Here is a 27,959-nt window from a genome sequence, read left to right on the forward strand (position 1 = left end):
TATTTAAGATTTTAATGCTGACCAGTCTCAGTTTTTACAGCTATAGATTCAGTTGTGTATCGATTATAGAAAACAGACACCACTGCAAAGACTGAAACAACTACAGCTGAAACCAGTTCTTGTTTAAAATTTCTGAAAAATTAAAATAAAAGATACGAGACACTTCTGTTCATTTTTCTGCCTTTCATGCCAAAGCAACACATATGCCTCCCAATGTAATTTAATAGTTACAAATGATGTAACATTTAATCATTTCTGATGTCTGGTGAAAGGAGCATTCCACAGTGTAAGAACACAATATTTATTATAAAGCTGCAGATATGAACCTTGAACCAAACCAAAGCCCATTTTAAAGTATGATTAGAGTATTTTCAACTTTCTCAGAAGAACAAAGAAAAGCGGTGATAAACATTACATTTTGGTCCAAAAAAGCAGGCATGTTTTTTGAAGCTCTTGGTGTGTATAGATTTTGCATATCAATCTGCAAAGAGAACCCCAAAAATCCCGGATCACTCAGAGACTTAAATGTCTGTTGTCACAGAAATGGGTTAATTTCATCTCCATGCAAGTAAAAGAATCTGACAGCCAGACATACCCAGTTTAAAGGATTCCTAAAATGCACTTGACCATTTTTCTCTGAACCAATTGATATGCTGAGTGTCTGCTTACCAACCTGAAGCATGGTTTAGCAAAGCCACAGTCAAAGCAAACATTTCTAAAATACAGGGATCTGTTCGTGTAAAACAAAGTTCCTTGACGTGTTGAAAATGTTTGGGTTCATTTTCATGGGTGAACTCTTTGAGAGTGATAAAGAAACCTATGCTAAATTTCCTTTTACAGCTATTGCCTTATGAAGGATGTTTAAGAAAGAGATGTTGACTAGAATCGACCTCTTTTAGAATTTGCTTTATGGAAATCCTGGATGCTCAAGAGCAAGATCAACATTAAATCAAGGTGTGATCACAACTAATACAACAAGATTAGCAGTTCACAATGTACAAAGAAAAACAAAAACATCTTACAATATTTGCCTCATGAAAACCCATGTGCCAGTGCATAGTAGATTCTGTACAGTACCCTTATTTCATTACAACATTTGTAAAGGTTTAAAATCAATAAAATAATGTCCTGCTCCATTACCAATTAACTTGCTTAAAATTATTATCTAAAATTATTCTCTAATAATGTGCAGTATACACCGAATTCAAAGAGATCCAGAATTAAAAAGGGGGAGATTGTGATGATTTACATTCAGGTAGTCACACAGGAGAAACAAGCACAAGATAAGGGTCCTGCAGTTCAGCAAAAAGATCAGTGGTCTTAAAAGCCAATTAAATATGGCATAAGAGGCACAATATGTATTATTTGAAGGAATGACTCACATCTGAAGGGCTGAATAATTTCCTGTTGCCCTCCTGCTGCTCATTTCAAAATCTAGATATAATTTAAATACAAGTCTAGCCCTGCATGAACACTAACGTTATGTTAAACCCCGCAATACAAACACCTTAATTTTTTTGTAGAGGTCTTCAGAAAATGGGACAAAGTTTAACACCTCAACACAAAGTCTCCAATATATTTTTGCCTATTACATATGAAAAACAAAAATGGTTTTCCTAACTAATTTTACCAATTGAGTATTTTCTAATGGGAAAAACTGCAAATACTTTCGCTGTTTAGTATTTATTTTATGAAGGTTCTCAAAATAAGGCTTGAGATTTTTTACATCTTTTAAGAGAATACAAAAGATCCGCAATCACTGATGTGAAGTCATAAATTACAGCCCACTGCTGGCTAGCAGTATATTTTATCAAAGTACTGTATGAATCATTATTGATGTGTTGCAGAAAAAAAAATGCTTTTAGGCATAATGACCTCTAGAGTTTCTTGATGTTCCAGTCTCTTACCAGCTACTGCAGTCTAAATTGCATTCCAAAACTTGAAAAGCAAATAATACACTTCAATCAACAATACATTCTGAAACATTATATATTTATGATAAAGCTGACAGTTATTTAATGCATTATTATGGTCTGATAATCTGGAACCTTTTAAAGGCCATCAACTGGTAAAATTAAAAAGGGCACTACACCCAAATTAGTCAAGACTTAAATGGCTTATGTGAAGAATGTCTTTATCTGCTAATAAAAACAAAGCCTTAAGCGCAAGAAATTAAAAGGCTCCTACATTTTTTTTATACATGGATACAAACAGACTCACACAATGTGGAGATCTCCTTTAAATAACACCCTGGTGTCTTCATTAAAGGACAATTTTTTTTTCTATAAATTTCTCAGTTCCCTATTCCCGCCTCAACGTCTGGTGTCATTCTTGGTTGCAGAAAGGCAGCATATGGCTCTGGAATTCCATGAGTGTCCTCAACGGAGACAAACATTACTGTTTTTATTACTCCCCTGGGTGGGAAAAATGCAATCGGAAAACGATCCAAGCACAACCTGTATATTAACTTCTTTCATGGCTACCTAATAAGCACTGCTTTTCTGGCCAAACGATGCCTGATGTGCTGAGCACAGCGCTCACATTAAATAAACTTTTTGAAACCACAAAGCCTCATTACCCATATGCACAGTGCAGTAGCCCACGGCACCAGTTCACTGCTCCAATTAAAAAAACAGCCCCAGGAGCTATTTCATACATACTCACACAAAAGTACAACTGTACATAACCAAATATATCCTATAACTATCCTCCAAGGCCTGTTCCAATAAATTTTACAACAAAATCTGTTCCCTCTGCTTCCATTGTTTACAGTGCTTTTTAGTGTGAATGTATACCAAAACAACTCTCAAAAAGCAAAGCTGCAGTATGTTGAGAAATTGTGTGCCTTTAAAGTACATAAACCATTCTAACACAACACGGTTTTCTCCCTCATTTCAGTGACAGGGATGTTAATTTAGCACATTGTGAAAAGCTCAGGCCCGATCAGGTGTTTTTTTACACCATTTAAAGAAATTAAAAACAAACAAATTAGTTGACTGTAGAGTGTCCCCAAGAAGAATCACTTTAGCAGTTCTGAAGACTTGAGCCATATCAAATATCTCAGTGCTCAACATCCTGTAAGACTGCTTGATCCCCCTTAAATTTTAATGGCTCTTACTTCAGCTTTCTGCACTATTATCCTGCTTCCAAAAGAACACAGAAGCCAGCAGGAGGTTTTTCTGTGCATCTTCACATCATAATGTACATTAGATAATAATAATGATTCTGCACAGGGCAACCTGGGGAGATGTGCAGGCAATCAAGGCACATTTGTATAGGCCTTTTGTCCCTGCTTGCTGTGGGGGCGGGGTACATTTGTTTAGGAAAAGAAAAGAGGGTTGTGGACCTCAATTTGGGTCAAGAGGCCAAGGTCTATCCTTTCAAATTACAGAAATCTATATGCTGTTGTCATCAATGATCATGATATGCAGAAGATTTGTTTGGCTTAGGTAAAATTAATAAAAAAAACAGGAGTAACACTGAATAGACATAATGCAGAACCACATCTTGCAGTAACAGATTTAACAACATGGATCACAAAGATTTTTCCATCTTTAGCATTAGACTTCTCACACAAATTTGAGGAACAATGGGCTGGAAAGTTAACAGTGACTGCATTAGCACTATGAAGTCCTGCCTAATGCAAAGTCTGTTCATGTCTACAGTTCAAAGCAGTTTTTTCAATGGAAAGCATCTCCTAACTCCTTTATCGCCTTGTGGGCTGCTTGCACTCAAGAACCTGGGAAGATAAAGGCATAAAAGGGAGGAAACAAGGCAGTAAGCCAGATTTACAGCAGGAATATCAATAATTGCTTCAGTTCCTAAAGTTCCTTTATGGCTGCTAATGGGGCAGCAAGCTTGATTATTATTATACTGTGCTCAAAGAGTTAGGAGAAACTATCAACATACCCTGAGACCTTTGTTTCGGGGGTCACTTAGTGCAGATTTGAAAACTCAGCCTCTTTGATCATTTCTATTATTGGAACTGTCAGCTCTAAGATGACAAGTAAGGCAGAGCAAATTAGAAGTACTCTTTATTCAAACATTGCATTACTAATTACAACACCTAAAAAAAACTCTTGTCATTCTTCACTTATACAGGTGGCTAGAGCGTGTCTAGGGCTTAGAAGATGACATCAGGACTAGAGAAGCCACAACAGTGAAATTCCAATTAATTAAATTTGGGATAGGCCCAACTTGAACATTTTAATCACCAGCTGAAAGTTGTTATCGCTCTGCCTCTGATTCGTTATTGATTTAACAAGTGATATTAAAAAAAACGTCTGTAGAAATACATTGCTTCAATGCTAAATTGATAATAATGATGACGATCCTAAATGATGCCTCTTTTTTTTTTGTAAGATCAGAATAAAATTCACATGTCTTGTGTTTTCTTCTCAAGCCAAACTGAAGACTTACTGGAAGGCTTAAACGGACAGTAAGATTCAGACTTCATGGCTCCAAGCACAGCAGTTCCACAGGGAAAACCACTAGGATACTTCAACTGTTCCCAAAATATAATTATACGTAACAAAATCTGCTAAAGTAATCAACAAGCTTTTCCACTCCCAAATACAAAGTATGACTAGTAATTTAAGAAATACATTTACAGGCACTTCCTTTAAAAAATAAAGTATCATGAATCAGAAAGCAATACTTTCTATACTTTGAAAATTAGTAGTTCTAACCCTTAGACATAATCAATGTGACACATTAATTTATTCAAGGCAATTAAATGTTCTCACAGAGAAATTATTTTTTTCCAAAGGAGAAAATTTACTGTTTATTCTAATGAGAACAGCTAGGAGACTGACTCACTGATGATTCAGAAACGGGAGTACTATTTATTTTTTGAGAAATAGACGCACCATTATAAAAAAAGCATTTTGTGTTATATATAAATATAATTTTCTTTACCAAACTCATATTTTTATATTACATACACTTTATATTCTGTATCTTGTATACATGTATAAATTCAAAGCTCCTGCAGAATTATTTGTTCAATCTGATCAGATTATTTCATACTGAAAATAATTTTTCACTTTTAAGTAACAGCTTCAAGGGGATTAAAAGTAATAGCCTGCTTTTATGTCCCAAAGACAATTTTTTATCAATTTGCCCAAATAAAATTCAGCCTTTATTCACTACATGTTAAGGCTTGGATGCATTAATCCTGACAAACTATTTTTTGAGACATACTGGGCGAAAAACAATCTAAAACAGCCAAGATTTTACCTGTTCCTTTGTTTCTGTCCACATAACAGTATTTCAACTCGTACTCTTTTAGAAGTTCATGGACCTCCTGAAAAACAAAAAAGGGTTTGGTCAAAGCAAAATTAACAGGCTCTTAAATTTACTGTGTTCTTCTTTAGCCCAATTCTCTCCCTAAGAACCCACTCACCTCATCTACACTGCTAAATTCACGGGCATTTAAATATAACATTTACATTGTCATTGAAACAGAATACTGATCATCTATTTTATTGAGCAACAAAATAAACATAACTGGTTATCTGTAAATTAAAATGACCAGTAAACGAAAAATGACACTTATTATAACGTTAGTAATTCATCCAACTTATCCACCAAAATGAACGTTTGTACATAGGAATGACACCCTCAACCTGTGCACAGGGGCGGATTTAGAAGAAAAAAACAAAAACCAAAAGGAAAAAAATAAATGTAATAATTGACATCATCACCGAATACGAAGTGTGCCTGAAATAGTGAGGGCAAGCACAGGTCTTACAGAACCCTTTGTGTGGCAGTACATTACAGTTCGGGTGACTCCCTGGGTTGGTGAGTGGAACTGATGAACGTACAGTTCATGGGAATGTATCAGTGAAAGGATGTATGCTTCTTTTGAGGCCTTCCCAGCCACCATGGTTTAAAGTGAAACTAGATTAACTGTATAGCAAGAAATACACAGTTTAACCCCCCATTAAAATCCACTGGGGAGCTGCATCAGGATAACAGACCTTGATTTTTTTGATGGACTGTGCTGCTGTTTCTCTCACAGAGAGCCGCCCACAGAAAAGTCATCCACTCATGATTAAAACTGTTAAGAAAAAAGCTTAAAAGCTCTCGTTACAAAAGGTTAGAGATGGCACTTTTATATGTTTATAAAAGTTCAAACAAAACAGGATCCTATAGAACACAGAGTAAGTGATGACGCATTCCTCCAGGCACTTCCCACTTCTCCGGTTCTTAGTGTTTTTTCTAATTTCTCAGAAGTTTTATTGAACTCTCCTTCTAGCTAGTACATATAATGCAGAATCGTCCCTAAACAAACCCGTGTTTTAAAAGATTTGTAAGCATTTTCCTGCTAGTGTCCTTAATTTTCTTGCTGTAGGAACCCCTTTTCAAAAACGCACAATTTTTTGGGTTTAACTTTAAATTTTTCCATATTTCAAAGTGTTAATTCCACACACAAATTTTTACCATTTCTGTGGGACTCCCTGGAGACTTCAAGTGAGTCAGGATCACTAGGGATCCCTCTGCTGTATTGTGTTGTATGCCTCCTCGATCAGTTGATTTATTCAACCCAACACAGTACTCTAATCCCCATAACAGACATGGAGAAATAAATACAACACTCAAATCCTCTGAAACCCGTAAAGCTATTAACTTCTGCTCAAACCATGAACCAATAATAAAAACAGTAGAGCATTCTTGTATAAGAGGGCAGATACAAAACTATAGTATTCCCACAACCAACACCTCTTGAGAAGGGACCTTCTGAGGACAAGTTACAGAGGAGCACAGTCCAGACTTAATCCAGCCATCTCCTGGCTATCAAGCTCATCCTACACTCAGGAGAGGCCATCAACGTTTACACAACAAGAAACACCCAAAATGAGACAAAACTTGAGACATGAGCATAATATTTTATCAGGATTGGCCCGTAAAATGGAAACAGCAACCTTTATATGAGGATTCACTTCAAATATGAATGAAAATTTTAAATAACAGTCAATGTGAAACGCCGGCATTAACTACACAGGAAACACCGGTATTAACTACACATTATTTTACATTGTGCCTGGCATACCCCAAAGGCTTTCAAGAGGGATTTAAATTTAAGTAAAACCCTTAAAACAGTCTGTGGACAAAGACATGTTTATTCTATTGATTTAACTCACTGATTTCCCATTAAAGTTTAACCCAACTAGAACCTAGACTCACACAATATGTCTGGAATTGTACTAAAAGCCAAGAGAGGCTGTCCGTTTCAAATCTGTATTTAGCCAAATCAATAAACAACCAGACCATGTAGTTCTCATTATTCCAGAAAGCTTTTACATGACATTTCATATTGGCTTGCCCCTGATACAAAACAACATAAGAAGCATCGAATGCAGTTGAAGTGCAGAATCGTCTTCAGAAAGCAATCTAAGTCCTACCCTCAGGTTATCTTGTGCAAACTTAACAAGATCTATAGCAACTCAAGGCATACTGGAGTAGTACACCTCTGTACAGGCTGTAAGTGGGTTGGCAGACACTAAGTCTCAGAATTCATATTACTAGGTGTTTATAGAGTCTTTTGTTAGTATATTTTAATATTGATTCAGGCAATAATAATTCAGGTAAATAATTCAGTTTCATGTTGTTTTACATCAAAATAGTATTTTGGTGGACGTGCTTGCTGAGCTCAGGAGAATCTTACATAATGCAAGTCTGAGACATATTTGGGTTAACATATTCAGTATTTTGCATGTGGTAACTTGTGAGTGAAGTTTTATTTAATCTCTGACCCAGGGAAAAGTGTGGTGTGGACGGCTGAGGAGAGAATGCAGGCTCGTGCTGTGTCTGTTATTCTTTTTCTTCTTCTTTTTCGGTCTGTTAGTTTTTTTTTTATCAATAGTTTGAAAATCAGCCAGTGAAAGCTCTGTTTTCCTTCATCTGAACGCCTAAGACCCTAAACCGATTTTACACAAGCAATTCCTCTTCATCAACAATTTAAAAAAAAGTCAGCACAACAAACTCCCTTGGATACACATGATCATGTTTATAGAATAAGTTAAGAATAAAGTAATGTGACACTGTGAATATGTCTACCAAAAAGGTATGGTTGATAAGGCCTCACTCAGTACATTGTGATTTATTAAACCAGTAATTACAGTTACAGAACTGATCTGACAATTTTGCAAACGGATGAGAAACCAGAACATAAGATTAAGGTATTGCTGATATGCGTAACAGTGCTCTAGATCAGGGGTCTCCAAACCCTGCCCTACAGGGGCAATTTGTTTGCAGGTTTTCCAGTCTGTTTAAATCCTTGTTGAAGTTGAACACACCAGCCCTGCAGTACCTGAAATGAAGACCCCTGTTCTGAAATTTTTTACCTTTGTTCTTCAGAACTGAGATGTCCTAAACCAGACCAGGTCGCGTCATTTCTGTGAGGTAAATATCAATCTTTTAATCTTCGAGAAATTAAAATGTGCAAATTCTCCAAATGGGTGGCATTTCTACCCCGTAGCAGTGGAGCACTGGGTCCAATTCAAGAAATGGGGTGCTATCTGTATGGAGTGTATATGTTCTCCCCAGGTTCACATGGGTGTCCTCCCACAATTCAAAGGCATACAGGTAGGTTAACTGGCTTTTGGCCGAACTGGCCCTGGTGTGACCCTGAATTGGTAGAAGCTTTTAGAAAGTGGATGGATGGAAACTGTCCATATAAAGAACATCTTACTTGAGGGCAAAACTTTGAAGTTCTGACTCTTAAAATCCCAGTGACATGTACAGGACTCCAGGCATGCAAACCAAAAATGTTCTTGACCAGCTGCCAATTTAGATCCGATGTGTGTCGACTTCATCAATTTAGGTAACGGCTAATAAGTCTCATTATCAAACAGACTTCAAACAACTTAGCATCTTAAATGACTTTAGTTATCTTAAATAAAGAGCTGTTTACATTTTAGTAGTAGGTTAAGCCTGGGCCTGATTATAAATTACATACCACAAGGTAAACTCCACAAAGATGTCCCAAAAGGGTATGAAGTGCTGAGGAAAGGCAAAGAATGTTCTGGCCTAAATAATATCATACTTTCCCTTCCCCATTAAACATAGAAACTAGAATACAGTCGCTGTTGTGCATAAACCTGAGTGAATTAAAAAAAATCGATATTTGCCAGAAAATGTATATATAGGGCTCACAAAGGTTAGCTAGCAAAAGATTGAAAATGCTAAATCAAATATCAGTATACAGTTCAGTTTTCAACTTACAAAAGGTGCTCTGAATCATTTTGTGGTGTCTCTCTGGCATCCTCACTGTCACCATGGTAGTGATGACAGCAGAGTTTTATTATTCTGAAACGGATTTTCTTTTTACATTTAGAATAGTCTACAGCTCTGTTAAAATATAATCACAATTGAAGCAGATTCAGATACTGTTTGAGAGTAATAGGGTTGTAAGACAACTGAAGATCAGATTTTAGCTCTGGTCTTTTAACTGCAGTGGTCAAAACTGCAAAAAGGTGACTGCTTACACCCTAAATTGCCAGCAGCATTTCATTTGAGACATTACTGAATTTGTGCCCAACTGGGCTCAAGGAGAAACTGATCGTGGTGACATGTTTTCTTTGATAAAATAAATTATCCAAGAGACAAAAACCCTTCATAAAACAATACACAGGTTCTGTGTCTCTTTAATGTCATGTGCCTATTTTGGTGTGGGAATTAAGATTTTAAATTAATCATAATGGTGGTAATGACAAGTCCTACAACATGTCAAAAGTTAAAAGACTATAATCTTAGAAAAAACCTATATTACACAGATTAATATTTCGAGGCTTTTGCTCTTTAGCGGACAGTTCTGACAAGCTAAATTAACTATAGCTTCCAACTCTATAGACACCGAAACATTTATATGCAAGAGTAAGCAATTACAGAAGATAACCAAGTAAACTTTCCTCCCTTCTTAAAACACACAAGACCAAAGGCTGTACTCGACAGTTAAACACTTCTTTTTTTTTTCAGGCGAGTATACAAAACGACATTACAGTCCTGTACTGGAGGACCTCGATAGTGCTGCATCATTTATAACGTCACTTGTAATCACCAGATGCCATATTGTATTGAATGTTCGGCTGACGAAAAAGGGTCATGTAAAGTTTTGCAACAGCAGATGGAAACAGGACCTAAATAATAACATAAAATCAAAGTGTAGAATTGTGGAGTTCTACGAAATACAAAATAATTATATATAGTATAGTACATAATATAGTTGGAAACACCGACAAGTTATCTATACTCTCGCATAGCATTCATATAACCAGGCTAATATAATTCATCAACATAGATAAAACATCTAGCTAAAAGACGCATACAAGAAACGCTTGAATCCTAGAAGTGCTCCAGATAAACTGCTTTTCTGACCAAGAAAGATTTTGTACCATCTAAGAACTATGAGTAATTTCAGATACTCTGCCCCTATTATGGTAAGTGCTGTAAAGGGAACACGTAACAGTAAAATACAAAACTTCGAGACTGTAATTTTCTACTGATTTTGACGGCAACAAACGTATTCTATAACTGCAAAAAAGTACATCAGAAGTGATACTCAGGTGGTTATTATATTATTTACTACATTAATCATGCACCCGACTCATGCTTGAAAGTTTCTCACAGTTGCGTACTGCGCAGGACTGAAGATGCACTTTGCCGGTCAGTTAATGATCCCCATTACCTGGTTGGTAATGTCTTGGGGTAGGTTCTTAATCAGGATTTTCCTCCTGTTGCTCAGCTCCCTGCGAGTTTTTTCCAGCCTCTTTTCGATTTCTTCCGGCTCTAATTCAGGCAAAACTCGTAGGCTCGGACCTTCGGACCCCGTGTCTTCTTCTTGTCGGCTCTCAGGGCTATCCGAGTCCGCAAAAGGTGAATTTTCCTGTTTCAAATCGTTCACGCTCGGCGGCTCTATGGAGGAAGCAGCCGCCATTTTGAAAAGCTCTGTAGCAAGTGAGCAGAAGCAGGAGGTGGGCGGTTGTTTTGTCGTCGCTCCACCAACTCTGGAGCAGGCGGAAAGGTACAAGACAGGCCCTGAACTCGCTTAACTGTATACTTGGCGACCCCTAGCGTTTACAATTCAATTTACACTACAATTAATGAACCAAAAAACACCCTTTGACCAACCTTTGAAATTAATTTAATTTTACATTGTATAACAGTCCGCCATTTTTTCCAGCTGAAAATAAGTACCAAGTTTTCTTCATTTAAATCTACAAATCTTTGTATGTAAAGTACATACACAACGATGCAATCACTATATGCCAAAAAAGGATTAGGGATCAACAACCCAGTGAATAAAATAATATTAATAATAAATCCAAAACAACAATAATTGTTATATGCTTACAGTATATCTACTGATGCAATGATTTTGTCAAAGTAATCCATCCTGTCTGTAGAGAAGTACATTTTTAATTGCTTTATTTGCTTAAAATGTACTATACTACAAGAAGTGTTTGCTTTACCACAGAGAAGACTGTGACCGTTTTCTTTCAGATTTAAAGGCATTAGCAAAGCAAGGTATCAGAACCGTGGGCCTCCTTCCACAGTGAATTGGAAAAACAGAAAGGATGGCAGGCTATTATAGTGCCAAGAGGATTTATATAAGGGTTAGCCGTCTCTCTGTGGGCGTACGCCAATTCACAGACTGAAGAGTAAATGCCAGCTACTGGCAGAATCTCCAGGAATCATCCTCATCTTCATATGTATGCCTTGGATTTCATAACTCGACATCCCACTGAAGCAGTTTTTAGAATACAATGTGTTGTAAGCTGAAAAGCAAGTCCCGTCGCTAATGGAAACAATGAAATTAGCAGCAAAGTGTTCTTAAATTCCCTACCAAATTCCAAATTCATGTTCCCTACTCCTAATCATCAACTCTCAAAGACATCAATAATTTAAAGAGAATCATAATGAATCATAATGTAAGCTCTTTTAGTCATTATACATTTCAATACAACTATACCTTAGATATAATTGTACACATGCGTAAATGAGCTAACCATTACTACTGCTGAACTAACATTATATTATCTGGAACCACTAAACAATTACTATGAATAATGAATTTCATTATCTTGCCATTTTTTGGATTTGTCAGTTGTATCTATTCGAAAAATGTGTATTGAACCAAAAAAAGTTTCTACTACCTTACATTATTATGTAGCATGTTTTAGGCTTCATTCATGTAATGAAAGTTTCATTGCTAAAAGTGATGTTAGCATTATAACCCATCCAGGTTTAAACAAGTGTAACAGAACAATAGGGATAAGACAAGCAAAAAATTCTGAGGTATAAAACACTTGAGCTTAGCACATAATGTGACACCAGCAACCACTGCAGGTGAAGCTATTTATAGTTCATGTTGATGGTAATATTTTGAAAACGTAACTGTGAATTCCAAATTAATTCAGACAAAATATCACAGGAAGAACACCTGAATATCCCAGGGATACAGAGTTCTAAAAACATTTTAGCAATGAAGATCATTAATAGCCTCAAGTTCTGACCAAACTGCCCAGTATTATTAATATAATGATAATACTCAGATGGCCAGGTCACCATATTGTAAATGCCTATGTTTGGTATTTATAAGATAAGATCAGATCACTTTATTAGTCACATACAATTTCTTGCATTAGGAATTTGTCTTTTCACAAACCCCAGCTTGCTCTCCATGAGACACAGACACACAGACAGAGAAAGAAGCTTGGGGTCAGAGTGCAGGGTCAGCCATTGTACAGCACCCCTAGAGCAGTTGGGGTTATGGGCCTTGATCAGGGGCCCAACAAAATAGGATTCCTCTGCGGGCCGCAGGATTTGAACCAGCAACCTTCCAGCCACAGGCGCAGATCCTTAGCCACAGTGCCACCACTCCTCCCCTTAACTTTTATCAAGTAAATATAAAGCATTATTGTCAGATTTTGATAATAGAAACCACAAAACAAGTGAAACAGGAGATCTCTAGTCTAAAAATAATGAAATTATCTTTATATCCTTTCATTCTGTTGAAGTATGGAACGTTACCCAGTAATAATGTGGAAGCTGTTATCTTTGGTTTGGTTAAGAAACAGCTAGATAATATCATTGAATAAATACACTGGTAATCACAAAACAGGCTAGATGGGCTGATCCTCTTGTTTGTAACCATTCTTCTGTTCTTTTGTTCATGAACAAAACATGAAGAGATAGGGGGACATGGAGATAATTAATATGGAAATAAGGCTGGACAAATGTTGTGGTCGTTTAATCAAATATCTGTACAATACATTTGTTTGTAAGAGCAAATAAACTTAAAAAAGAGCTCAAATTCAGGGTTAGAGAAAAGTAAATTCTACTTTTAACATAAAGCAAAACAATTAGTTGAATGATTGAGATAATTAAATGAGTGAGACCCAAAGTTCATTTTGAGCTTACAGTGAGATTTTATGGGATAGTCATTCGGATACATCAAGTACATCTTACTGAGCCTGGAAAATGGATCTTGGTTACAGTATATACAGCTAGAATGAGTTGTTCTATAATCTCAAGAATTGTATACATTTAAAGTAGATAGATTGGACCAGCGGTTAAACAGCTAGACACTATCTGGAGCATTTCTACTCTAGTCAATAATCAAACAAATGTCATCTCTTGTTTTTCTGTACATACAGCATATTTTCGATTTGGGATTACCCAAACATTGACTGTAATTCTTCAAATTAAAACAGACATCTATGGCAAACAAGACCTGTAATGAAAGGTTTCATACCTAAGTATGAATTGATACCAAAGTGCTGTAGAAACAAAAGCAAAGAGAGCACTGCCATTTAATGTATGATTCAGGAAAATGCTGAGTGGGAGTTGAAAAATACGGAAATTTCTGATGCACAAAACTATTGTGTAGGTGTTAGTGAGTGGCAGAGTAGGCTAATTGAACACCTGGGATGTGTTCGTTTATGTAAGAAAGCAGTAGGAACCTTGAACTTGTGCCTCTGCAAGGTAGTGTGATTATGAGTGTGTGGGTGGCAGGGAAGAGGACTCTCATGTGGAATACTGGAATTATAAGCCAGGATAATTTACTTTTATATTATTTTGTAGATGAACAGGCAGTTGTGCCATGGTACAGATAGATTTAAAATCTGTCCAGCTTTAATCAGCAAGTGTGGAATCCAGTTAAAACAGGTAAGAAAGAAGTAAAATAAAAGCAAAAACGGTTTTAAATAGGTTCCTTAAGGAGCACAATACACCCTGAATTCACTGTTCCTTGTGGATAAGCATCCTTTACAGTACTGATGCCCTCAAGCAACTTGGACAGCAGAGCAGTTCTTTGGCACAAACAGGGAATTATCTCAAATTTCCCTGTCGGTCTGCAGTTGACTGATGCGGTTCCAGTTTTCGCCAGCTTATTCTCCATGAAGGGAAAAAAACCCTTTTCAGTGTTTCAGTCACAAATCTTGATACCATTTGTGGGGTTTAATTTCCAAATCCGTATCCCAAAAAAAACGAATCACCACACAAAGCACACACTATACTCAAGCTAGAACTGCCCAAAAACGATGGATGCTAACATTCATAGATTGTGTATAAAAACAGAGATTGCAGTTGATAAAAATTAAAATGCATAATTATCCAATACAATTATGAAACAATAATAACAACATCCTTATATTTATATAGCATTTTTCTGAAAACTCCACTCAAAGCGCTTTACAGGTAATGGGGACTCCCCTCTGCCACCACCAATGTGCAGCCCCACCTGGATGATGCAACGGCAGCCAAAATGTACCTGTACACTCGCCACACACCAGCTATCAGTGGGGAGGAGAACAGGGTAATGAAGTCAATTCAGAGATGGGCACTATTAGAAGGGCATGACTGGTAAAGGCCAGGAAGAAAATTTGACCTGGAAATCAGGATTAACACCACTTCTCTTTTCATGAAACGCCCTAGGATTACTAATGACCACAAAGAGTCAAGACCTTAAGTTTACCCTAACGTAAAGAACAGAGACTTTTTACAGTATTGTGTCTCCATCACTATTCCAGGGCATTAGGAACCACACAGACTGCTAGGTGAGTGCCCCTTACTGGTCCCACCAACACCTCTTAGCTTTATCTCCCTGCTACTCACATTTATATTACTATTTTATCTTATGGCTTGCACATTCTAACCTTTGCATTTAATGAAGTAGAAGATCTGTCTGTTCATTCATTCCCTTCATTGTATTTGCACATTGACAAAAGAGAATAGTTTGTCAAAGGGCTCAAATTTCATTTTCTTTCATAAAAAGTCAAGGCAAAATTACATGGTCTGTTTTGGATTTCAGTAAAGGCCATGAAAGCTTCAAGCATTAATTCATCTACACAGCAGCTTGATTCCAATCCAAGTTTCAAAGTGCAGATTCGGCAGGCTTGTGGAGAGTCCTGTATGAATGCTACATGTTATATTCTCAGTGTTTCAAATTAAACAGCTGTTAGTAGACAGGAGGGAATATCCTTTAGCTGGCAATTAACAAATTAGTGATGCTCACATATATTCCTGCAGAAATGCACTTAGCCTATAAATAAACAATGACTATTTGGTTATCTATTCTCCTGTGAAACCACTCAGAAGACAGAAACCAGTTTCTTACGCAACATGAGATGCTTGTTTCCAGAGAAGGAAAGGCTTCTTTTAAAATCGAGTTTCACTGTTATGCAACTAACTCAACTTTATACACATTTTAATTTTAGATACTGCAAAAAATTTTAGTGTTAAGCAAGATTACATTCATATATATTAATATAAATTCTGTAAATAATATTGCATTCAGATCTTGTAAAATTAACCAGTGGCCTTGATAATCAGAACAAAGGTGACAACTTGATGGTAACGCACATAAAAATCCTCTTGGTAAATCTCGTTTAAGTTTGCCACTCAACTTTTCATTATTCCTTGTTTTATATATGACTCAGAAGCCATCACCTGCTTCATACTGAGGCTGTATTTGAGGATTTTCATTACTTGAAAAATAATTCTAAGGGACACTCTTTGCAAAAAAATGGCACTTAAGGAAAATGTCTGTGAATCACCTTTCCATTTTCAGCTTTCAAGATCCAATCTTAAGATCATCAGATCTCAAAAGCTGAGCACATTCGGACCTTGTCAATATTGTGATGGGACACTGTAAAGGAAAACCCAGTTAGCATGTTGGTGGACCAGTAGGTTGTGCTCTTCCCTCTAGATGAGATTTCTGAAGGCAATGTGTCAGCATTGCGACAGGAGCCACACTGTGGTAAGAAGTGCTGGCCTTCAAAAGATATGTTAAAACCAAGGCCCTGAGTACTTGATCACTCCCACGACACTGCTTGTAAGAGTAGGGGTGTTAAACATTGGTCTTGATCAATCTGGTCTATCTAAATTTCCCCTCAATTTAATCAATATCATTATCTTTTCTCTACTTAACCTGTGTTATGGGGCTGCTTACATGTAATGGCTGCCATGCTTCACTGGGATCCTTTGGCATGAAGAGTACGACATTTAACCAATGATTTTGCTACCTGGATTGTTCAAAACAAGGTCTTGTCTTTGTCATAGCATTTCCAAACATGCAATGGTGTAACATCTACTGTGAGCATACTACAGATCTGATTTAGGTAAGACACTGCACAATTACTGCAAGCTTTGTACAGACAGTAAAAATTCAGAGTACAGATGGTGTCAACATTAAGGAGCAAACAAATCCCTTGAAAATGAGAAGTGGAACTTTTATCACATTCACATTATAATAAATCTCCATTTCATTAGTTTATATATTACATAAAAAAGGAATGATATACAGAAATTGAGTTTCCTTCCGTACATTAATGTAATTTATAGTGTTCAATATACACTAGATTATACTTGCTTACAACAGTCAGTAGACACTGTTCTCCAACAAGAAAAAACAAAACGGCAGTGTTTCTTTAAATAAAACATTATGGTACAGAGTGATACCAGAAATGGCAAAAGATCTCGATTTAAATGACAATTTTATTTCACTAAAAATACATCATGAAATGAAAAAATTTTGTTTTACTCCTGGTTTGTACCAATTTGTCCTTATGTAATTCCAGTGAACTGTTTGGAACAAATAGGCACATTTATGTCGTTAAATACTCTTCTTGCAGTCTTCATTTTTGTGGAGAAAAGGGTAAATGTTGTAAAAGTGGTCATTTCCAAATGGTCAAAGTTTTTCTTTCCCTCCACAAAAAGAAAACAGGTTTATTTTTTTTTTACATATAGCAAAATGTAGGGAATGTGTCAAGCAGAAAATGTTTTTAGTTTTTAAATAAAAAAATGAAGTAGTAATAACATAGAATGTCATAATACTTTACATAAAACTTCAAGATTTATGTATTGAAGGGCCACAAAATGCTAAGAGTTTTGTAAAACCTTATATAAACAACGTGGTTTGGTTTAGATAATACACTAAGTATAATTAAAGGGCCTACTTGTCAGCATGGCATGACTGTTCTCATGTTCATTTTAATTAAAAATGATAAAACCAAAGATTCAGTAAGCCTGCATCTGACAATCATTTCCTAACAGTGCACTGGGCTGATGCTTAAATACAAATACAGAGGCATTTGAGTGTACTATTCTATTACATTTTATATACACAACCATACAATCATATCTTCAGTGAAGACTTTGTAAGAGTATGTCTCTAGCAATTTAAATTTGCCCCCTCTTATACACAGCTGTACTAACTGAGACATCCCAGCTGGAAGCCAATCTGGCTATATGAGAAGGTTTATAACTTTATACTCATATTGAAAATGACGTCTATGTGTCCTGTGCAAACTTCCACTTTACAGTGATGCTACTGGAAAACAAATATGGAGCCATCCAAAAACAGGAAAGGATGATAGTAACTTACATAAGATAAGATCACTTTATTTGCCATATACATTTTCTTACATTTCTTGTCTTTTCGCATACCCCAACTTGCTCTTTATGAGACACACAGACAGGGAAAGAGAAGCTTGGGGTCAGAGCACAGGGTCAGCCATTTATTCAGCAGCCCTGGAGCAGTTGGGGTTAAGGGCCTTGCTCAGGGGCCCAACAGCGTAGGATTCCTCTGCCAGCTGTGGGATTTGAGCCAGCAACCTTCTAGCCAGAAGGCGCAGATGCTTAGCCACAGAGCTACCACACCGCCGATTTCATGTAAATGAACTAATCAACTAATGTGTAATCCTAGAATTAGGTGGCTCTGACATTTTAAAAGATAGATCAGAAGGATTCATTGAACTTGTGTCCATGTGCCCAATATTGCAGGGCATTATTTTAAGAATTGGATCCATCCTTTAAGAGCTGATACACATGACTTCATCAACGTCATAAAAATGGCACTGTACATCACTGTAAATGTGTAATTCAGATGTCTAACTCATCTTTAGAATGAATCTACATTTTACACAAAAGGCTTTGCAGTCTTGTAGTTTTTTTTCAAGCAACTGTTGAACAATACAAATGTTCTACGCTGAAATATCAGCTTCTTCACTTTATGCTAATAACAAAACAAGCATTTAAAATTAAACTTCTTGTGTTACAGAAAAAAAAAGAGGTGAAAGCTCATTGCTTCCATTGTTCTGTCTGGTCATCACAAGTCCTAGTCTGCTTCAAAGACAGAATGACAAACCATTACTTAAGTCTCCGTTCGAATGAATTTACTGCATTTACTTTTAAAAGTTCAGTTAAATAAATAGTAGAAAAATAATGCTTTATTTTTTAAAAAAAATCTGAGATGCATTGTTTACAATTTTTTTTACACAAGTTTCCAAGAGGTTGTTAAGCTTTTCATAGAGACATCCATCCTCATGTTCTGCAATCTGAAAACTCCCCTTCTGTTTAAAGTATGCTCAAAGTTGTCGTCCAACAACCCCCAAAATCCAGTTTTAACAATCCTTCTCCAATACGTTTACCCTATCGTTGTCTTGGCAACAGTTCAGCAGATAGAGCAATCCAGGTGGCTAGAGGTTGGATTCGAACATGTCTCTTGAAGGGCCTGCTGAAGACAGCCTCAGAGCACTGTTTGTTTTTTCAAAGGTCTGTGCTACCAGTGCACAGGAGTGAAGCCTCAGCACTCTGCATCCACCGTGTGCACGGTGACGGCAGCCTGCAAGTGGTGCGCGTGGTGCAGGGGATGGTGGTGAGAGTGACGGTAAGGGTGGAACTTGTGGCTCAGCAGGGCCGCAGTCTGGGGAGGCGTGTCCAAATCCAAGTCGTCATCGTGGTTCCCCACGTCCACCCCGGCTGAGAGGGGGTCATTATTGCAGGGTGGGTTCTCACTGTCCTCCTGAGGGCTCATGGTGCTGTAGCCTAGAAGGCGGCAAGTTCAACAAACACAACAGAAGGGTTTTTATTAAGAGAGTCTGGCCGCACCTTTAAACACTGCAGAGAAGGTGTCTTGCACTGGTAAGACAAACACTGATACAATGGATTCTATGCTCTTTATTAAATAGAAACCTACACAAGGGGCCATCCTAAGTCATAAGGGTTCAAGTAGAGAACCCCTGTTCAGCAGTACTGAAACCCCTGAGGGGAGTTAGAAAAACTGTCACACTACAGAAAGAATTCACAATTTCTTACACCGTCCTTCACGACAGAATGCTTGCATACAACACTCCACGGGACTACGAGCACCCTCCAAGACTGGTCATAGTGACCCACACACCTGCTGAGTTTTGTTCCAGCCTCAGAGTCCTCAATTACACAATCAAATCCTTCACTGACTAATAATAATGAGATTAATTTGAACTGTTTGCTCCCAGCTCTTAAACATGTTGGAGTTTTAACTGTTGTATTTGGGGAGTGAAATAAAATCCCAGGCTTTTGACTAGAAACAAAATGCCAATATTCAATTGAAGCCACTTCTTAGCTGAAGTAAGACTTCAATTATCTAATGAAGGTGAGATGGTATGAAAGCCAGCAGGTATGTGGGTCACCGAGACCAGGACTGGGAACCACTGATCAAGGAGAAAGATGAGCCAAAGGGAGCTACAATCATGAACGATCGGTCTTCTGCCTGGCTAGACATTTCTAGAACTAAAAACGTGTTTTTCAAATGAGTAATATGAAGTGTTTAAAAAGGGGAGTGAAACAAATGCTCATATTGAAGTCGAATTTAATACTTGCAGGTCTCTGGTTAGCCTCATCCCTGTGTAAATGGTGATGTGGATGTTTTTCAGGCTTCAAAACTAAAGCTTACACATGCACAGTTCTTGGAATCATTACTTGAGATGGTTACATACAAGTCTTAAGACAGATGTTAATGTAAACCGTGTAATCAGCCATTTCAAATGTTTACTTAATTGGGTTCAAACAATTCATAAAAAAACATTGTTCATTTCAGCTGTTTTGTATTGTATTGCATCCCAAAATAAACGCATCTCAGCAGGACGATCATATGTGAAATGCTGCTGCCCTTTAATCTTTACTGCAATTGTTCAGTGTTAAAGTCTAACAACCACAGAATAAGCATTCCCGAATGTCTCTTTTGAGACAAAAATAGGAGTTAATTTTCAAGTGTGTGGTGATTGAGATGGGGAATGACATATGTAAGGGTTCCTGGGGCAGTGACTGAGGGAGATGAGGACTTTCTGGAGTTGTTCTGACTCTGATTTTAAACACTTGGTCTCGTACAACTTCAGATGTAACTCCCAAAGGATTCTAAACACAATCTGAAAGAGACAGTGTCATTATTTACTTAAAAGCCATCCATTGAATACTTGGCAGCATTAATTTAAAAGTAAAAAAAATGGTCTTTCACCTCAATACAGGAAAACAGTAAAATCAGTCTGGTAAAGATTTGCATTCAATTAAAGATGAATCATGGCACCATGGCAAATCAAAAGTCAAAATTTGCACCTTATCTCTCTGAACATTGAACGCTGATAAGTGTAAGACATTAAGTCCAAGACTCAAGTGAAGCAGTCAGGCTTTCAGAAACTAAATTTCCTAATAGTTTCACTAATTGTAAATTAACACAAAAGAGATTTTTAGGTATGTTAGACTTATTTGAAAATCTTAAATTATCATTAGTGGGTACTAACTGGTACTTAGAAACTAGAAACAAAGTCCATTACTCATAAGCAGTTTAAAATGAAAATCACTTCTCTTTTGACTTTGTTTCAGAAACGTCAACGCAAACTGAATACATAAAATGTTGCAAATGTAATGTCCAATTTAAAATCCCATCTAACAAACTGAAGTTGTTATCTCAAAGCTATGCTGTAGTTTGTTATAGCAACTCAGAAGGTAAAGACAAAAATCCTTCATTTTTTCTACATGTAAACCAAGCACATTACCCCTTCAGCTACATGAGTGTGTGCATTGTAGGAGGTGACCTTTACCACCAAAGTGTTTGCAAACTTGCAGAAAGTGTAATCTCCTAGGACCTCTTCCAGAACTACACTATTTGGTGTTTTTTTCCATAAAGTAACAGCTGTATAGTTGCTCGCTCGCTCTCTCTCTAGGAAGTCTAAAAAGTTATAAATAAGTTACAGAAATGGGAAACAAACACAAAGGAGACAAGCTTCTTACCATGATCGCTCTCCGTCCCAGAGCGACCCCAGTAACGCCGTCTGCGCTCAGGGCTGTGAGTGTGTCTCTCAATCACTGCCGCAATGAATCGGGTGTTACTGACTGCTCGGAAGAAATCGACAAACAGAACACATAACTGCAGGGTTCAGAGCCATATGACACACAACTGTGTGCTCTCCGTTAACCCCTCACCAACTAAAGCAGCTCCACTAAAGTGTTTCGAGAACCCAAATCTTCTGTAAGTTGTTAATATTTCATATATTCCTCCTTTTTAAACGTCTGAGGTAATATGAGACATGTTAAAGGAGCAAGACTCTTCTATACATTAACAAAATAATGCAAAGATTAATGCTGACTTGCCTTTTAAACCAAAAAGCAAGGTAAATATACATGAATACACAAATGTGTCAGTAGAGTATTATGCAAAAACCTCAGTTAAATATTTCAGTTGTGAAAAAAACACCACAAAACTGAAGACAATGCATAAACCTATTTAATTTAAAAACATCCACTGCCTCTCACTTAACAAACATCGCTAATTAATTTAAACAATGACACCGACTTTCCAAATGTGAAGTTAAATTATACCTTACAATGCATAACAAGACATAAAAGCATATTAACAAAGACAGTAGAAATCCCTTTCCTGATTTGCAGTGAAAATAAATTCCTTACATTTATTACAGCCCACACATTTCCCTTACTAGGCTTATTATAGATCATCAATGTGCAGTATTAGGAGGAATAACAGAATGAAGATGAAAAGTTTGCTCTTAAAGACCTGAAAACGGGCAGGAAATAAATGCCTATAATGCTTTACTTACTTATACCTCGGTCTTCATGGCTATCTTCATCTCTTTCATCGCGCTCATTATCTAGGTTTGACATCCTCACTGACATTTCTGCAGACAATTAAGCATAATGCAGGTATTACTGGTTTATCAGGATTTAAAGCAATTTATCACAGCAATAGACCCAGCAAAATCTACCTAGTTACAGTCCCTATCAGAAGAATTACACAAAAATGATCTAGTTCATTTGTATATAATTTGCTTCATTATCTGGAGCTTAGCAGGATGCAAACAATTTTGGATCTTTCAGTTTCAAAGCTATTCTGTATTGCTAAAATGTATTAATTTTCGACTGCTTTACATTTCAAATGCTTTACATGGAGTGCACAGACAGGTCAGTGCTAAAACAAAAAACTTTCTCCTGAAAATGTATCCCTAAATTTAAGTACTATAAAAACAGTGATATATTCTGGTTTGTAATATGCACAAAAAAATATTTTTCAGCTTTTAAGGTGAAAAATATCTATATAAAATGAGGGCAGCAGTTAAGTCAGTCTTAGCGGTAGTTGTGAAAAGCTGATTATCTCAAGCAATTACTTTAATTTATCTCTATCTCTCCATTCTAATAATCTGTTTATCATCTCATTAACTGGGAAGCAAAAAGCCACTTTAAAAAAAGGTCAGGCAGTAGTCTAGGCTTTAGTTAATTAAATCATTAGCACTGGGGTTTAATGCAGTTAAACTGTTTCCATCAGCATACTAATGCTGTACGTTTAAATGTGTGGGATGCACCCTTCCTGAAGGCATTTCTGAAATACACTGGTTAAAATACTTTAAAGGGTTCATATACTGTACACGTCACTAAAAATCTTCAACAGATTCGCTCACTTATCAACTAATATGGTTTGATTGGTTTCTCAACATCTACAATTTTAAACAATTTGTACTCATAAACATGTATCTGTCCATCACTGTCCTTTAAGGTCCAAAGTGTGATTCAAAATGTAACCTTGATATGACTGTCCATTTGACAGCTGAGCAACGATTACAGAAAACAAGCAAAAAAAAAAGTCCATCTAGATATGAGTACAGTTTGTTACTATGTTCTCACTTGTTTCCTTCATTGGGAATGGAAATGCAAGCTGTATTATATTGATTGCCTGTGTGCTAGAGGTCACAAGGTCATATTGGACAACATGAATTAGTACTTTCAAGTAGAGCAAGTGTCTAGCAGATCTGCTAGGTCTCTCCAAAGCACCAGCACTTGAAGAGCTGAGAGAGGCTGTAAAAATGGTCCCTTTAAGCCCATAATGAGCTGGTTGAGCTTGTTAAGAATAAAAACCTGTAGAGACACAGACCCCCCATGACCAGAGTTGCCCACCCCCAGCCTTCATCCTCCAAATTAACAAACACATCTTTAGCCTCATAAACAATTTAGACTTGTCTCCCAAAACGCACAATTTTGACCATAATCAAACCTCATCAAATCATCTAGGAATGAATCCTGAAAAGTAAGAAAAGGTGTTGATATTATATGGATAAGTGTAAGTGAGCTGAGTAACTATTTTAAATAATATAATGCAATTATTAATGAGTACTCTAAATACCATTGAGTGGTCAGTCAACAAAATGTCTACAATGTGCATTTTGTAATTTATTGAAAACGTTTTCTGAGATGATGAGCTTAGTAATATGAGAAAAAAAACTATTCTTTTAAAATGAATGGCTGTTAATAGCATTAATAACTACAAATTTTCTAGAAGTTATTAATGTCCAAAGCCCAGCTAGGACAGGCCTGTCTTTATCTGTGCACCTTTTTAATTAGTAGTGAATAACTAGCATTTGTTGTTGAGTAGCTCATGTTACATGTAGGCTAATTACTAGTGTCAGTGTCAGTGTCAACGTAATTCAATTCCTTCTCTCTAACCGGTTTTAACTTGTTAATGTGAGATGGCACAAAGGTCCATCAGTCAAAGATCTGGTCACCTTCACAAAAAAACATTACATGACATAGTCTTGACTGTTTTTCTAATTTATACAACTTATACAAGTCTTGTGTTTGCATCTTCCCTTCACTTAAGCTATTTGTTTTGTCATTTTCAGATATTTCCTTCCAGTTTTTGTGTGGTGTGGACTTTCATCAGTCCTTCATGTCTCTCCTCTGTGTCCCTTCATAGTGACTGCAATACTATATAATACAGTTGCTTGCCTAAAAGTGGGTTTTAACTTTAATTGTGAAGCTAAGCACCATGTGCCTCCCACAATATTTAAAATAAAAATGAGGTGGTTTTCTAGAACCTTGCACTGGTCAAATCAAATGTGTAGCCTAGTTTGATTGTGTAACCATGTTTGTAAGCAGTATTTGCCTGGCGAGTGCTGGAAGATTCACTACTTACTTTACCTGGCTGACTAATGCATAAATACTAGAAAGACAGGTGAAATTAAAATAATTAGGAAGACTTGACTTCACTTCACTTTTGACTCCTCTGAAGAAATCACTGCAGGTTGAATAACCAGCAGTATGTACCGCACATGCTATTTTTCCTAATTTATCCATAGTTTTGCTTTATTTCAGCCAACATGGAACTGCCAATTCAAAAGCCAGAGCATCAAAAGAACAGAAGGGCTGAACATCCAAGCCTCCTCAAAATGTGCACCTACAGGACGTCTGCTTCAGTAGGCCCTAGGCACTTTCACGCCGAAATGTGCAAAAAGAGGGGTAAATGCCAAGTGAATTACGTCAATTGACATGATGCACTTTCAACTATTCTAATGCTAAACCTCGTGATTGATGGAGCGAGTCAAGCGACCATCACTTTGATACTTCCAGTTTCTAGAACAGCCGCTAGATGGCGCATGATTATTAATTTGGAGCACTTAAGAGTCGATCGCAAGCATGTTGTCTCAGCTAGTTTTTTGTCACCAGTGTTTCCCTGCCTTCGTAGGCCCTAAAAATTCAGGTCAGAGGACCCAGGCACTGTGCCTACGTTGCCTAATGGGAAATCAGCAGGAGTGCTGGGGAAGTACAATCGTACAATAGCAGAACATTATTGATAAAAAAAAACATAAGCAATTCCAAATTTGGCAGCTACAAAATGAACACCATTTTGTAGCTGACAAATTTGGAATTGCTTATGGTTATATTTTTTTGTGGCTCAAAAGCAAAATCTCCTGTACCACAAGGGAAGAATGCTTTTTCAAAGTGCTCCACCTATTCAGTCAGTCAATCATCTGACAGACTGCGAGCTCTGCAGTGCTAAACTGATGTCAGGGCATGCCTGCAGTTGCCTGGGATGTCAGTGGAACTGCATGCTTCTGCCTGGAGGAATCCCAGACATAGCAGGCTACCGATGTTACCCTGGTTCTAACAAGTGACGTCGCCTTGAAAGGGGAGCCACCAAAATGATCAAACCAGTCTTATTCCAGTTTGAATCCAGTCTAATTTAGTGTGCATGCTGGATTGCTCTGCCTTACCTTGAGCTGCGAGAGGAGACATGTGCTGGTGACTCCGACGGTGAATTTGATGTCGGTAAGCGTACACTGCCAGCACCAGTACCATGATACAGCCCATAATGCCTCCGGCTACTGGCCCAACCGGAGCACTCTTAATCATATTCAGCGGGGTCACCTCATCATCTGCATCAGAACCACAGTCACGCATTACACACATCTCCAAGAAAATTAAAGGCTAGATTTGCTGGAATCTAAGCTGAGTCATACAATGTCTGCAACAGCACATGGCTCTCTCCTGGATCTGACTGATCCCTACAATTGATGGTCATTTTTCTTTTATACTTAGGTCTGCTGTAGTACTACTACTAGTCTCCCTTTATTGCTGCTAGTTTGTCTTTAATGGAGCATTATCAGTGCAATACAGTACCAGTTACATTAGTAATTTTTATTAAAGGGGTGCTGTGATCTGAATGGGATTTTCACCATAAGATGAAGAGCAATCTCTACAGAATTAATGAAGTACTTTGATTACATCATTTAAAAGAAAGTATACTTAAGCACCTTATCACAGTGGTGATGCATCTTTATTTAAAATTATTTTTTTAAGGAGAATATAATTTATTATAGAGCCTGATAACAACCCCTTTCAAAAGCTTCACATCCACAAAGTGTTTCAAGTTTGGGTGTGTTAAAAAAAACTTTTAAAAGCTGCACTACCACCTCAATTGTGAGTCATGCAAAGCTGTTAAAACAAAAGCTTTAGTGGTTATGCTTTGTCTCATTCAGCTCTCTAAAACTAATAATGGAAACCACTGACCTAAACCTGTACAGAAACTGAAATTCCAAAAAAAGACAAACGTTTGCAATATTTATAGTTATAAACCTCAACTGAAACGGATTATGTGCAAAGGTGGAATATGCTATTTTTCACTTTTTCTTTCCCTTGGACAAATTCTCACCTAAGTGTCCCATGCCATCAACATAAGGGCTCTTGGCACCCACAATGCCCCCAAAACATTCCTTCTGCAGGGCACAGTAGGGCTTGTCCAAGTGAGTCTTCCCATCACTGTCCACCATACACCACTCACAATCCAGCACACCAAAGCAATCACTGCAAGAAGAGAATCTTTTTAAATGGGTACTAGATCTACAGTTTTCACATGGCGCATTAGACATGGGACATTTTCACACGAGAATAACAGAACTGAAACAAATGTTTTTTAATTTACTCAAAGTTGCGTCTCTTTCCTTTTCATCACTGAATAAACCTTTACCTGTTCCTTGGCAGCCTATGCATGCTGATGAAGCTACCTATTTGAATTTCTTGAACTATGTTGATTTTTACAGTACTCAGGTTAGGACCATGAAACATACACTAATTGATGTACATTTAAGACAAGCATAAAGAGATGCACATTCAGTTGCCATTTTTTAGTCAAGTCCCCTGGGGTCCTCAATGAAACACCGCTCCATTTATGACAGTAGGACTATGTGATTGCCAAAAAAATACTGTACCTGCTAGTGTATCTCTGGCTGCATCTGGTGTTGATACATTGTGGCAGAGTGTCCTGTAGACTAGTGTCAATGACAGTGAGCGTTAGGGGTTCCAGGTGAACTTCACAGCTTGGATTCCTGTGTACAGATAAGGGACATTTCAGATGAAATCTTACAGAGAAACGCAAGAAGCCGAATAAGGCACAACAATTTTTAAGCAAAATATATGACCAAGAAACGTTATGAACATTTCTCATCTCAGACCACATTTAATGACCGGAAAAAGATGCTTGGCATTTTAAAATATTCAGACAAAATGCACAATGCTGTTCCTGACAACATAAACAGCCTTGCATCTCATAAATATGACAAAGAACTGTGAGAAATGAAAAGCAACAGCAATTATCCCACATACAATCCATGATTGACAATGTTTCACTCACAAAAGATCCACTGACAAGCTCTGTCAAAAGCCAGCTGAATAGTATATCATTTAAATCAGTCTTCTAAAATAAAAAAACAGGGCCTTACCGGTTCTCTGCATTTGTGAGGTTGCCAGTACACTCGTTCACCTCCAGGGGGCACTCACAGGGACACTCGCACTCATTCTGTTCCATCCTTGAGGGCCACACAGTTTAACGAAGTTAATGTTAACCTCCTGGTTTA

General features: G+C 37.2%; 2 protein-coding genes across 3 annotated transcripts in view; both read right to left on the reverse strand.

Annotated features, from left to right (window-relative positions):
- The window catches only part of raver2 (ribonucleoprotein, PTB-binding 2), a 33,952-nt gene extending 22,982 nt beyond the window's left edge, over positions 1 to 10,970 (reverse strand). For both annotated transcript variants that reach the window (XM_015355506.2, XM_069194187.1), the window contains exons 1-2: positions 10,691 to 10,970; positions 5,239 to 5,305 (exon numbers count right to left, since the gene is read on the reverse strand). In XM_015355506.2, the coding sequence (XP_015210992.1) occupies positions 5,239 to 5,305; positions 10,691 to 10,939 (316 nt within the window). In that variant the 5' untranslated portion in view covers positions 10,940 to 10,970. The remainder of the gene's footprint in view (positions 1 to 5,238; positions 5,306 to 10,690) is intronic.
- A 6,912-nt stretch (positions 10,971 to 17,882) lies between these two features.
- cachd1 (cache domain containing 1) overlaps positions 17,883 to 27,959 on the reverse strand; it is a 75,157-nt gene continuing 65,080 nt past the window's right edge. Inside the window, exons 21-27 of the mRNA XM_006634920.3 lie at positions 27,825 to 27,911; positions 27,315 to 27,431; positions 26,759 to 26,910; positions 25,821 to 25,982; positions 22,380 to 22,457; positions 21,556 to 21,657; positions 17,883 to 19,332 (exon numbers count right to left, since the gene is read on the reverse strand). Coding sequence (XP_006634983.1) covers positions 19,091 to 19,332; positions 21,556 to 21,657; positions 22,380 to 22,457; positions 25,821 to 25,982; positions 26,759 to 26,910; positions 27,315 to 27,431; positions 27,825 to 27,911 — 940 coding nt within the window. The 3' untranslated portion in view covers positions 17,883 to 19,090. The remainder of the gene's footprint in view (positions 19,333 to 21,555; positions 21,658 to 22,379; positions 22,458 to 25,820; positions 25,983 to 26,758; positions 26,911 to 27,314; positions 27,432 to 27,824; positions 27,912 to 27,959) is intronic.

This window comes from Lepisosteus oculatus, chromosome 9 (assembly GCF_040954835.1).
Source record: "Lepisosteus oculatus isolate fLepOcu1 chromosome 9, fLepOcu1.hap2, whole genome shotgun sequence".
NCBI lineage: Eukaryota > Metazoa > Chordata > Actinopteri > Semionotiformes > Lepisosteidae > Lepisosteus > Lepisosteus oculatus.